A 13,002-nucleotide genomic window follows, 5' to 3' on the forward strand; every position below is an offset into this window, starting at 1 on the left:
AGAAGCATTCGGATACATTTACAATACATGCCTAGTGAAAAAAAAAAAAAAAAAATATTAAAATAAAAAACTGACTTACCCAAGTCAAAATATCCTGATATTATAGTATTTATACACCATATGATAAATAGTCACTAGGGTCAAAGGATTGGTTACACCAATATGTCATCAACCAGGTCACAATAGTAAGTCTGAACCATTAGAAAATTAATAAGTCAAATTAAAGGTATAGTTCACCAAAAAATATAAATATGTCCTCATTTACTCACCTTCATGTTGTTCCAAACCTGTATGACTATTTCCTCTGCGGAACATAACACAATAATTTGAAAATTGCCATGAGGGTGAGTAAATGATGACATAATTTAAATTTTTTGGGTGAACCATCATTCATGTTCGTAGCACAAATGGTGTGGGACGACATTTGTGTGATTTTAGACCAATAGGATTTCAGTGGGTGGAGCTACCGGGGACAACAGCAGAAACAGAGACCTGAGCCTCCACCAAAATGCAACAAATGGCATTGAAAGTATGAAGGTGAAAATAAAGACTGTCTGTTGTCTAACCAAAGTGTACCGTCCATCAAAGAACTGTACCGTCTGAAGCACATTCATTGTACAATGTCCATCCCTTTTAAACAATTATTTCCTGTTTTTCTGTTCGGCTCATTTCTAAAACAGAATGAGGATAATAGTGTTTTCCAGCTTTTCAAATCTAATTCTGATTCCAGAAACAGGGTTAAAACAATACAAAATAGGTCAATGAATAATGCTTCTCAGGAAAGACATTCACTGATCGAGCAAAATGTATTCCTACTCGGCTAGTGCGAACAAAAGCTCAGGAGAATAACACACTATGGCCTTGGACCTCCACACAAAGATGAAAGACAAGCATTTAGGACAGTTTCTGATCAAAGAAGCCGGGAATAAAGAACTCTGAGTGGAAGTATTCATCTTGAAGTGCAATTGTACGTGAACATGGGGATGAAGCATTTTCTCTGGAGAGGCTAGTATTAGGTTAATGCGAGAAACGCTGTTATGCTAGTACCTAATTTACTCACTGCAGCGGTTATTCAGACTGAGCTATTTCTTGTTTTCGTCTATTGAATGATCACATACTGTATATAAGCATTTATGCAATATGGTTGGTAATCAGCATAGGGTTCCTGATTTGATACAGACTCACAAGTTCTTGATTCAATTTGTTTTGATGGAGATTTACTACAAGGTGGGAACTATACACATCATTTTTAACAAAAAAGCTCAAACATCCATCAAAGCATATATATATATATATATATATATATATATATATATATATTAAAAATAAAATAAATAAATCTTTACCCAGCCCTATTTAGAAATACTTAATTTTATAAGGTTGTGGTGAAAAAGTCAGCCATGGCCAATGACCACCATAATGGGCATCTATACTGTAGTTGCGGATGAGTGTCAAGATCAGGTAAGAGAAATAACAAATGGCTCTACATCCATTGTTCCTCCATGATGTCACATACTGTATAAACCCGTCACATTGTTTTAAATGAGGACAGTCTTTTGCTGTGTGTTTATTGGAAAAAAAAAAAAAAAGACGAAACACACATACTTACTTACACCATCCTGATAATGAAAGCCAATCAATTGTTGGCATAGTCGACTGCCGGCATCGAAACATTACTTTGCGAGAACCAAATATGGAAAACTAATGAAGTGTAATTGAAATTCTGCTGCATCCAGCATTTTACGAGTGTGAAATATTTCTCATTCAGTGTGTTATGGGAAAAAGCCGAGCTAATAGGGTCATCCTTAGCTAATGTGTGAAAATGTGCTGCACTGTTCAATTCTCATGGTGAGCGTTCAATTTTTAGAGCCGTCGCACCCATCAACCCAGTGCAGAAAATGACTTGCAAAAGCGGCCGTCTCATTTCTGTTTTAGTGATCCTTCATTCCTCAGAGGCAGTCATCCAGTGGACGCTCTTTCCTCTCTCACAACGTCTCTCTCTCTTCTCGTCTGCACCTCCAGCACCTCTATAATCTCCTCTCTCGCTCTCATTATTCCTTTTCTTTCCTGCCTCCATCCTGAGGGAGGAAAGGTGGGAGAAGACTGTCATTGTTCTCCCCTGCGGCTCTTTGCAAAAAAAAAAAAAAAACTTGATAAGACACAAACCAATGGACTCCATTAAACTGCTCCCTGTCTGAATATCTGCTGCAGGTATTGGCGTCATAAAGCTAGTCTCCAACATTTGGCAGACTAAAGAGAAGAATAGGGGTTGAGACATGATCTGAAAATTGTAGAAACTGGTAACTGGTGTTTGAACCAAAGTTATGGTCACCCACAAGAAGTTATGGTCAGAGTTCGCAAAAAAAAAAAAAAAAAAAAAGCACAAAAAGCAAGCCTGGGTCATAATTGTCAAAAAAAAAATGTATATATATATATATATATATATATATATATATAATTATTATTATTACATTCACGTTGTTTTAGTACACATTTTATTAAATACCGTAATAAAAAAAAGTTCTTATTAAAAATTAAATTGATCATGTTTTGTATTGATCAGTTGCATGGAAAAATGTATGTATACCACACACACAGACACACTCAAAGGATTAGGTTTTTTTTTATTGATTTGTTCTTTGTAAGTTTCGTAAAAAATCGCATAGCCACTCCAAAACAGTTACTGAATCTTCAATGGACGATGTAAACCGGGACAATTTACTTTATAGCCCCCATCAACACTTACAAAAGAAGACTGGTGTACTTTCTACACTCTTCATTAATGAAGTTACTGGCCTGACAACCGGTCAGGAAAACAAATTGCCACTAAAGCAGTCATATCAGCACATGCACCATAATCAAAAGCCATTACTGCAGCTGTAAACCTAAATCTAGCCTACAGGTTTATATCCTCACGGCTATTCCTGCTTCCCAAGGAACCCAGAGAAAAAGACGGTGGCATAATTCACTTGATTTCTTTCCTTTTAATGTGCCTACGCTCAGGTGAATATGAGCGTACACCAAAAAAATTCAATTAAAAAAAACTATTCAAACTTTATATTATTCATGAACTAAAGGGGGCTCTCTTTATTGGTTATGTATTATTAATACCCTAGCGCTCGTATCAAAGACGATCCAATTTCATATCCAGCACTTGAAACCAAATTACAGTGGGCTTTTTATTCATAGTTGAATTGGACCGTGGGTCTTGCTCAGGCTGGCCATTGTGCCCACTATAGCTACAGTTGCCACGGTCACATGAGAGCAGCCCCCGTCCGCCCTCATCATATTGAGCTCTTCAATACTTTCACTATTGTTTTTTTTAAAGCCATCATGTGACACAGATGTGGTCTGTAGCTGTGGCTGATGTATCAGATATAGAGCGCCGCTGATTAGATTTTCAAGGTAATGTTGGAACACGAGAGATTAATTGTGTTACAGTGAGGAGGAACATTGATTCATCCCCCACCATGCACTTAGACAAGTCCGTCCACATTTCACATTGAAGAGATTAGTAGAACATGGATGGTTTCCTCTCACCTTAATATGATACATTTAAAATATATACTGTTTTATATATATGGAATCCACTTAAAGGTACATTATGGAATTAAATTTGTGTCAAAAAATATTAAATATACCATTTGAAAGTTTGGGGTTAGTAAGACCTTCTTTTTTCTTTCAAACATGTCTCATATGCTCTCCAAGGCTTCATTTATTTGACCAAAAAAAAAAAAAAAAAAAAAAATCTGCAAAAAACAAGTAATATTGTGAAATAGTGTTCAAATTTTAAATGACTGCTATCTATTTGAATATGTTTTAAACTGTATTTTATTCAGGCTTGCAGAGAGGGAGCAGATCCGTTCTATGAGGAACTGGAGGCCCGACGGAGAGGACCAGAAGACGGCCCACTCAGAGTAAAGGCCCATTCATACCATGGATGATAACTATAATAATAAACATCTTTCTAAATATACAAAAATAGCAGAGTCCACACCACAACTATAACAATGACGGCACAGTGAAACGATATTGTTGGAAACACTTTCAGAAGGATGAACCATAAAAACACTGACAGCCAATCAGAATCCATCCTGCTTTAAGAGCTCAAGCATTTACAGTGGCTGATGACACAACGTCAGTGAGTACTTACAACCAGGCTTGCGTGACAAAACCAGTCCCGTTGAAACTATCTCAATGGCTTCATCCCGTGGACTAAAGAAACAACCCACGGTGTAAAACTAGCACAATTCCCTGAAAAACACTGAGGACTTGGCAACACTGCATAGAATAAACTGTCTATAGTTATAAGTTATCTTTATAGTTCAAGTTCTTGGTGTGAATGGACCGCAATACATCAAACATACACACCACGCATAAAACACACTCATCACACAGAGTCCAGAATTTACACTCAACAAACCTCAATGGAAGTCGAGATTAGAGAACATTAAAATCAGCAGGGGCTGGTACATTTATAAGAAACAGGTTTAAGTTGAACAATTCATTATCAGCAAAAGCTAACAGAAAAGCAAAAAGATCTCTTTGACATGAACAAAACAGTTCAAAAGTTTGGGGTAACTGCATTTATATATATATACTGTATATATATATATATATATATATATATATATATATATATATATATATATATATATATATATATATACAGTAAAAAATATTGTCAAATATAACAATAACTATTTTCTATTTGAATACATTTTAAAATGTATCGTATTCCTGATGACAAAGCCTTGCTGAATAAATGTTTTAATTTCTTTCAAAAATAAATTACTGACCTCAAATGTTTTAAGGATAGTGTACACTGTATAGTAAATAAACGTGGTAACTTATTTGTTAACATCTTGGTTACCTTAAGTTTCAAATTTTTGTTTAAGAGTTTTTTGGTGAGTGTAATCAGTGAGTTTGGTGAGTTTTTTTTTTTTTTTAAGTATCCTTTTTGTCATTTATATTGATAGGGCAGAATAGAAATGGCAGAAATGTAGAAAAGTATAGAAAAGGAAAAGATGGAGAGAATGAAGACTTATGGAGAAATTGCATAATAACTTGAATGTCTTACCGAGATCCATGCTCTTAGAAGACTTCACATGATTCTGCTGAACTCCGTCAGTCAAAGAAGTGTCAGCTGAATGAAGACCTGAACTCAGACTGGAACACACACACACACATTTCTTCAGTATCTCTTTTCAACAGTATGGAGTCACTGCTTATAACAAGGAATAGGCATTGTGTGACTACTCATTTTTACTAGTCACACAGAAAAGTACTGTAGGTAGTGGGTCAGTGTTTACTGTACGTAAATCAATCACCATTCCATATATTCCTCTTGCACTGTAATAAACTTTTTAAAAATTGTCATGCCTCACTCATAAAGTTGACACTTAATTAGTTAGGATGGGTTAAAATAATTGAAGACTGTGAACACTAAAATTAACTCACACCACAGTATTTGGCATATAATTCAAAACACAAATGTTTACATAGCTATACTGGGATACAGTTTGTTGACAGAGGAAGTATCCTCCTGCTTTCGCTATGCATTGACAAAAACTCAAGCCACGTGACCAAGTGGTGTCAAAATGAATCGACTAAATGAAAATCCCTACAAGGAAAAAGAGACGTGTTTGTCAAATTTGGTCCAAGGCAAATCCATGTTACCTCTGCTGAAGCTTCAGGCTGTCCTGTCCATGAGGATTAGCTGCGAAGCCTTCATCATCCCCCTCCTCCATGTGACTGTATCCCCCATTTGAAACTGTGAGAGAATGAGCAAACCACAGAGAGAGAAAAGCAATCATTAGAGCTCTGTGGAAATATTATGCAGGCTCATTTAAGAGGGGTCTGCTGGGGTCAGGCCAGCGGTGGAAAAAGGTGACAGTCTGGCTCCAGCGCTGACACGGACAGACAGAGATGGAGACCATTATCAGCTCCAACACACTGCAATCTCCACTCACCTTTAATGATCTTACACTCCTATGATAATGGGACTGAGGCTTCGGATTGACTTGATTTTTCTCTAAGCTTGGTTAAGCTTGTAAGAATGTGTGTGCCTGACAGAGACTGTGACTCTATAACATATATATATATATATATATATGTGTGTGTGTGTGTGTGTGTGTGTGTGTGTGTGTGTGTGTGTGTGTGTGTGTGTGTGTGTGTGTGTGTGTGTGTGTGTGTATTTACTATTATTGGTACATTTATTCCTATTTTTCATCTTTATCCTTCTTAATTAGTCTTGTTTAAAGAGATACTCCACTTTTATTTGGAAATAGGCTCATTTTACAATTCCCCCAGAGTTAAACAGTTGGGTTTTACCGTTTTTGAATCCATTCAGCCGAATTTCTGATGTTTAGAAGAATATCAGTAAACAGACAGTTTCTGGTCTCATTGACTTCCATAGTATATATTTTTTTCTTACTATGGAAGTCAATGGGACTAGAAACTGTCTGGTCACTGATATTCTTCTAAATATCAAGATCGGCTGAATGGATTCGAAAATGGTAAAACTCAACTGTTTAACTGTGTGTGTGTGTGTGTGTGGGGGGGGGGGGGGGGGTAGAGTATCCAATAATAAAATTGGAGTATCCCTTTAATGCTACTATTACTGTTATTTACTAGTTTATTTATTTCAAAAAGTTTTTTCAGGTTTTTTTTTTGTTTTTGTTTTTTTGTTTTTTTTTTGACAAGCACTTCACTTTTCCAGGTGAGTCAAGAGTCTTTCTAGAGCTGGCCGCCCGGCCAAACTGAGCGATCAGGGGAGAAGGGCCTCAGGGAGGTGACCAAGAACTAGATGGTCACTTTGACAGAGCTCTAGCGTTTCTCAGTGGAGAGAGGGCACATGACAGCCCGCCTGGAGTTTGCCAAAATTTGGCAAAAATTTGGCACCCGAAGGACTGAAAGAAACAAAGATTGAACTCTTTGGCCTGAATGGCAAGCGTCATGTCAGGAGGAAACCAGGGACCACTCATCACCTGGCCAATACCATCCCTACAGTGGGCATGTTTTTCAGTGGCAGGAACTGGGAAGACTAGTCAAAATCAGGGGGAGGATGAATGCAGCAATGTGCAGAGACATCCTTGGTGAAAACCTCTTCCAGAGCGCTCTGGACATCTGACTGGGGCGACGGTTCATCTTCTAACAGGACAACGACCCTAAGCATAAAGCAATGATAACAACGGAGCGGCTAAGGGACAACTCTTTGAATGTCCTTGAATGGCCCAGCCAGAGCCCAGACTTGAACCCGATTGAACATCCCTGGAGAGATCTGAAAATGGCTGTGCACCCATCCAAACCTGATGGAGTTTGAGAGGTTCATCAAAGAAGAATGGGAGAAACTGCCCCAAAATTGGTGTGCCAAGCTTGTAGCATCATACTCAAAAATACCAAAGGTGCTTCAAAAAAGTATTGAGCAAAGGCTATGAATGATTATGTACATGAGATTTTTTACAACTTTTTAAAACAAACTTCTTTCACATTGTCATTATGGGGAATTGCTCATAGAATTTTGAGGAACATAATTAATTTATTCCATTTTGGAATAAGGCTGTAACATAACAAAAATGTGGAAAAAAAATTCTTCAAATTTCTTGTCTCCTTGCTGAATAAAAGTATTATTTTTTCAATTGTTAATTCATTTTCTTTCAAAAAATTGTCACAAAACAATGGAATTATATGCTTATACTCCTATTTTCACTATATGCAAGTACATTTATTTAATGCTAATAAAACCTACTAAACGGAAAATGAAATCCACTAATGAAAGAAGCGAGTTACATAGTGATTGTTAATGAGTCTATATATTTGTTTGTGTGATATATATATACTGTGTTGGCAACAAACAGCACAACAGAATGTGTAGAGGAGATGAATGACACAGGAAGTGCAGTTAGCAGGATGATGCAGTGATTGTGCACTCGGTTCATGTCTCATTTCCTTAAACAGACGACACACTACTGTTGCCTGGCTCTCTAAAACCACCTGCTGCAGAAAAAGACACAATGAGCTGTTTCTGAATGTGTGTGTGTGTGTGTGTGTGTGTGTGTGTTTATAACTCAAGGACATTTTATGCGAATTACCCAAAACTCTCATTAGTTGATTTTGTTTTCAATTACAGTATCTAAAGCCCCACATGACAAAGACACAAAGACCTTATTAATGTCTGTTAGGCCAAATAGTGCAGAACCAAGACAAAGGCTGGAGGTCTTTGTCTGAGAGCCACTGATGTAGAATTCAAAACAAATGCCTCAGATTCCCAGACACTTAGCAAACGCATTTTACATACAATCTACAGTGCGAACACAGTCATGAACAGTTCTAGAGATAGACTGACCTTGTAATCATTTCCTACTTAATTTCCCAGTCAACTGCATACAGAGTGTATGCTGGCTGTGTAAAAAATAAAAATAAATAAATAAATAAAACATGACAATAGTTAATTTTGGGGAACTTGGAAAAAAAAATCAATAGTCCAATAACACAAAAATGTACGATTTTTAACTTCTTCCGGTATGGTTGCTGGGATATGGATAGCACGTTGTTCTCTGTCTTCTTGATGGAGTGTCTGTGTTTTGGCGAAGTGGAGCTGGATATCGGTCCTGACAATCACATAGATCAGAGCGCCCCACCCAGCAGAACTTCATCATTACTCATCAGATTGCACTGGGATGACTGCTTATTAGTATTATATATCTCATCTGTTTGTGTGCTGCACAACTGCCATAATACATCATGTGCACAGATGCATACGTGCGCGCTTGCTCACTCACACACATGAACATGCACACACTTGAGAGATGAACTGATGTTGGAGTGAATGGAAAAAATGGATGTGTATTGCACACGAAAACACGTACACACGTTTGCAGCCATACACACCCACGATTATTTATCTACTAAAGTGTGGCGTAGCCGAAATGAAATAAGTTGTTCCTTCAGAAGATGATGGATCAATGGCTCTTCCAGCTAAAACAGGGTTATTAATCCTAAACGGTGTGGGCTACCAGACCTCTAGCCCTGCAATAGCAAGACACATTCTTATGTAAAACATTAACTGAAATAAAAGCCATGTTTCTCTCTGAGAAGGCTGCGTATGAATCTATTACCACAGGCACTGGACAGATTTAATATTTCACATCTGCACACAATATTCATAATGACAGTAAGCGGAACAGAGGAGATTTTGTTGCACGAGTATTACTATGAGAACATTTACTGTTAGAAAAATTGTTTGTGTTAAAAAAATGTAAATTCTCAGTACAGCAGATGTGCTAACTGAATGTTAAAGTCATCAAATTTCACTCATTTCTGTAGTCTGAAGTTACTTTACAAAACATGACCATTAACTGAACCTAATAATGAAAGATACTGTTTTTTTTTTTGTTTGTTTGTTTTTGCATGATTGATTTGAGCGACAGCAAAAACCTCAATTTTGTTGGGGATTTGACATATCCCAGAAATAATTTTAAAGATCGCTTCACCTGGAAAATATCAATTGTGTCCAAACATCAGATACTGTATGTATCCCAAGCATACATGCATTCTAAATCAGAAATATCTTAAAAGACATTTTCTAAATTTCTATTTAAAAAAAAGAAAGAGAGATGTCTCCATGATGTACATGTGCTGTTAGGGATGTTGCCAAAAAAAATTAGATATTTCAATCTTTTCCTATTTAAGTAGACAGGAACTGGACTAGCATGGCTAGAAATAACCAATGAAGGGAGTAGTCAAGATGGCCGCCGAGTGAGATCCAAGACATTGACAGATGTCACCACAAATAGCTAGTTTTCAACAGAAGGCATGCAAGGAACTAGATATAAGTGAGCCTTTCAAGCAATTATTCGAGTTATTTTTAGAGCTATGCATGTGCGCAAACACATTTAGCTGCCCATACATTCCAATCAAACACGCAACATATTGTCTTTCTACCTCTTACTTCATGTTTTCTCTCCGTTTTCCTCTGAATGTATATATATATGGATATAGTAGCAATCGTTTGGTACCATGCATAAAATACAGATTATTATTATCATCTGATACATCACTGCAAGTAGCGGCACAGTACGTTTTGCTAAGGATGTCAAGAAAGGGCAGAGATAAAGCAAATAAACAAAAATATTCCTAATTTAAACTCCCATAAACTCAAAGTTCATCTTCTCATGAAGGCGTTAGAGGGCAGAGAAAAACTCGTCCCACACCAGAGATGGACAGAGTTCAGAAACAGTAATATTCATATCATCCCACACTTCCGCCCTCTCCTCAGCTCCCGGCCCACTGTTATCCAGGGTTATAATTAGAGCGATTCTCTCGAGAAGCACCACTTCAAAAGCAAACACAATACACATACATATGTACGAAATCATTAGCTTTCATTTACAGCTCAAACATCTACCAGTAAATTACTTCCCTCAGCCCAAATGGATATGCCAAAAAGAAGAAGAAAAAAAAAAATTCAGCACTCTCTTGATGAGGGCATTATGCATTTTAAATTGTTTGTTACGCTATGATGCGACGGACTGCATTACTGTTGCGCCTGTGGAAACATGGCCCAGATAAAGCACGCATCAACTTAATGATTTCAAGGTCAGGGGCGAGAGAAACCAACGCAAACACACAATCAAAGCACGAGCCGAGGGCTTGGTTTCCTTTTTTTCCCCCCCGCTCTCCTTGCTGTCATAATTTCTTTGCTTAGGAGACAACCGTACCTAGAACCACTTCCTGTCAGAAAGGAATATTTTTTGAACTCCATATTTATGAATGTGGGAGCATCGGTCTATCAAGGAAATAAACAAAGGGCAGAAGCGCAAGGTGTCAGGGAGGGGGAGATATGAATCTGATGCAGCTGATATTAGACTATTTGTTTTATTTCCTAGAATTGTGCTCACTGGGAATCCCAATGAGTACAGTGTGTGCGAAATGCGTTCCTCTGGAAAAAGCGGCAGACGAGTAAAGCAGGCAGCTACTCTAAGCCCCTTTCTCTATCTCTGCCGGTCTTTAGTTGTGTTGAAATCCTGCAGGAGGAGTGTTACTCTTTCATGTTCGGTTAAAGGGATGGTCCAAACGACAGGCTATGCACATAGGCATTTCACATGAAAAGAATTGCAAATGTGCCCCAATTCTCAGACGAGTTAAACTTCAAGTTCTTAATACAGCTGTGATAAAAGGGTCTTTCCAGGCATGAGAGCGAGCGAAAGAAAGACAAAGAAAGATAGCGCATGTATGACAAGCACACTGTATCGTTAGTGACAGACATTCATGTACAAACATATTTCCAGTATGGCACATGGACAGACTCAGACAATTGCTCTGTTACAAAAACGGTATTTAAAAAGGCTTTAATATGTTTCAGCTCTCATAAGGCAACTCAATCTATAGAATGAAACTGATTAAATACTGTTATATATATTATGCCTGCGCTGATAAGCAGATGATTGGCTTTCCAGTGGGAGGGGCGGGGCACGTGCATACAACCGCCATCTTTGGTGTAACGGGTTTTCTGTAAATAGTTGTATTGAGGATTGAGGAAGTGGCATGTCTCTATATAAATTGTCTCTGTAATTGATAAATGACCAATAATATAACAATTTTATAAAATTGTGCCTCAATATATTAAAAATAAAACATTACAATTTTAAATCAGTAATTTTAAACACTGCAAATGACACCAATGGTGTGAGGACCCTATTGGAATTGCTTTGTTTATTTAAAATGTAATTTATTCCTGTTATGTTTCATGATCATTGCTAGCCTGGGAAAACCCAGACAACTTCCGGCAAATTTAGATTTGCTCTGAAAGTTAGTCTGGCAAAAAGGTCCTTCAAGCCCATTTCCAATCCTTCAAAATCGCGGCCCCCAATCAGAAACGTTGGGGCGGGCTTTACTCGATGACGACCGCTGGGATTTTGAAGCAGATTTTGTAGCCTACATTACAAAAAAGGATGCCGCCGTCGAACATCACTAGTTCAACTATCAACTATCGCGTCTGTTTTAAGCGATTTGAATGTTTCCTTTTTGTTAAAAACCGAGCAAACAATACCACTCGGAGATGTTTCTCCGCCGGCCGCCACTCAGCATACGTTATCTCCTTCATCGCTCTGATTGGTTTTAGGTCTACCCGCAACATCCGTTGGTGACACCCCTCTGGAAATGATTTGTCTATGACGCTTTTCCAGACCATAACTCAGTTACAACTGAGAATGGTCTGGTTTTAACCAGGCTAGATCATTGCTCCAGTCTTCAGTCTCACATTATTCTTCAGAAATCATTCTAATATGCTGACTTGCTTCTTAAAAATCATTTTCTTAAAATCATTATTACCAATGTTAAGAATTCTTTATATGTATGCTTTTCATTCAGCACATGCTATTTTGTGTTCAGATATCAAAAGTAATATTTGTTTTGACCACATTAAGGTCAAAATGAAAAGTCAAACTTTATCAGTCTAGCTGATGAAAAGGCAATCTGCAAGCAAATGCGCTGCAGACGACAGAAATACATTAGCACTAGATATCTGGGTGGCCTTCCCCTTGAAAGTCTCATTCCCGCACGGACCGACTGTGAGATAAAGACACAGCGAGCCCATCACTCACCCGCACATCGCTCATAGATGCTGTTCATCACCATGGGGGGCTGAGCGCCGCCGTCTGATTGGCCGAGGTGCCCTGCCTGTCCCACGCAGCTATCAAAGGATCGATTGAGAATTCGCCGTGCTTCCTGGAACTCCTGCGAGAGAAAATGAGAGAAGCAGTGTCACCGTATCGATTTTGCTTGTGAATTATGGAAACAGAAGAGGCAAATCTGAGCACAGGGATAGGTAAAGACTTTCAAATAGCAGGCCGATCGTTACGCCGGCTTTGGCATTCATCACAAAACAAATACCACATTGAAACTCAGGTTTTGGAGGAAGAAAGAGAACAAAGAGATAAAAATGGCGCAAGAATCTGCTCCTGGAAGAGCTCTTAATTCATCTGATTAGTCTAGATGTCA

The 13,002-nt window shown here is 38.0% G+C and overlaps 1 protein-coding gene across 5 annotated transcripts in view; it reads right to left on the bottom strand.

The window, feature by feature from the left end:
* pard3bb (par-3 family cell polarity regulator beta b) overlaps positions 1-13,002 on the bottom strand; it is a 305,177-nt gene that overhangs the window by 112,756 nt on the left and 179,419 nt on the right. For all 5 annotated transcript variants that reach the window (XM_089133316.1, XM_089133317.1, XM_039683213.2 and 2 more), the window contains 3 exons: positions 12,606-12,738; positions 5,680-5,773; positions 5,081-5,169 (listed from right to left, as the gene is read on the bottom strand). In XM_089133316.1, the coding sequence (XP_088989442.1) occupies positions 5,081-5,169; positions 5,680-5,773; positions 12,606-12,738 (316 nt within the window). The remainder of the gene's footprint in view (positions 1-5,080; positions 5,170-5,679; positions 5,774-12,605; positions 12,739-13,002) is intronic.

The sequence above is a fragment of the Pimephales promelas genome, chromosome 7 (genome assembly GCF_988280905.1).
Source record: "Pimephales promelas chromosome 7, fPimPro1.hap1.1, whole genome shotgun sequence".
Classification (NCBI taxonomy): domain Eukaryota; kingdom Metazoa; phylum Chordata; class Actinopteri; order Cypriniformes; family Leuciscidae; genus Pimephales; species Pimephales promelas.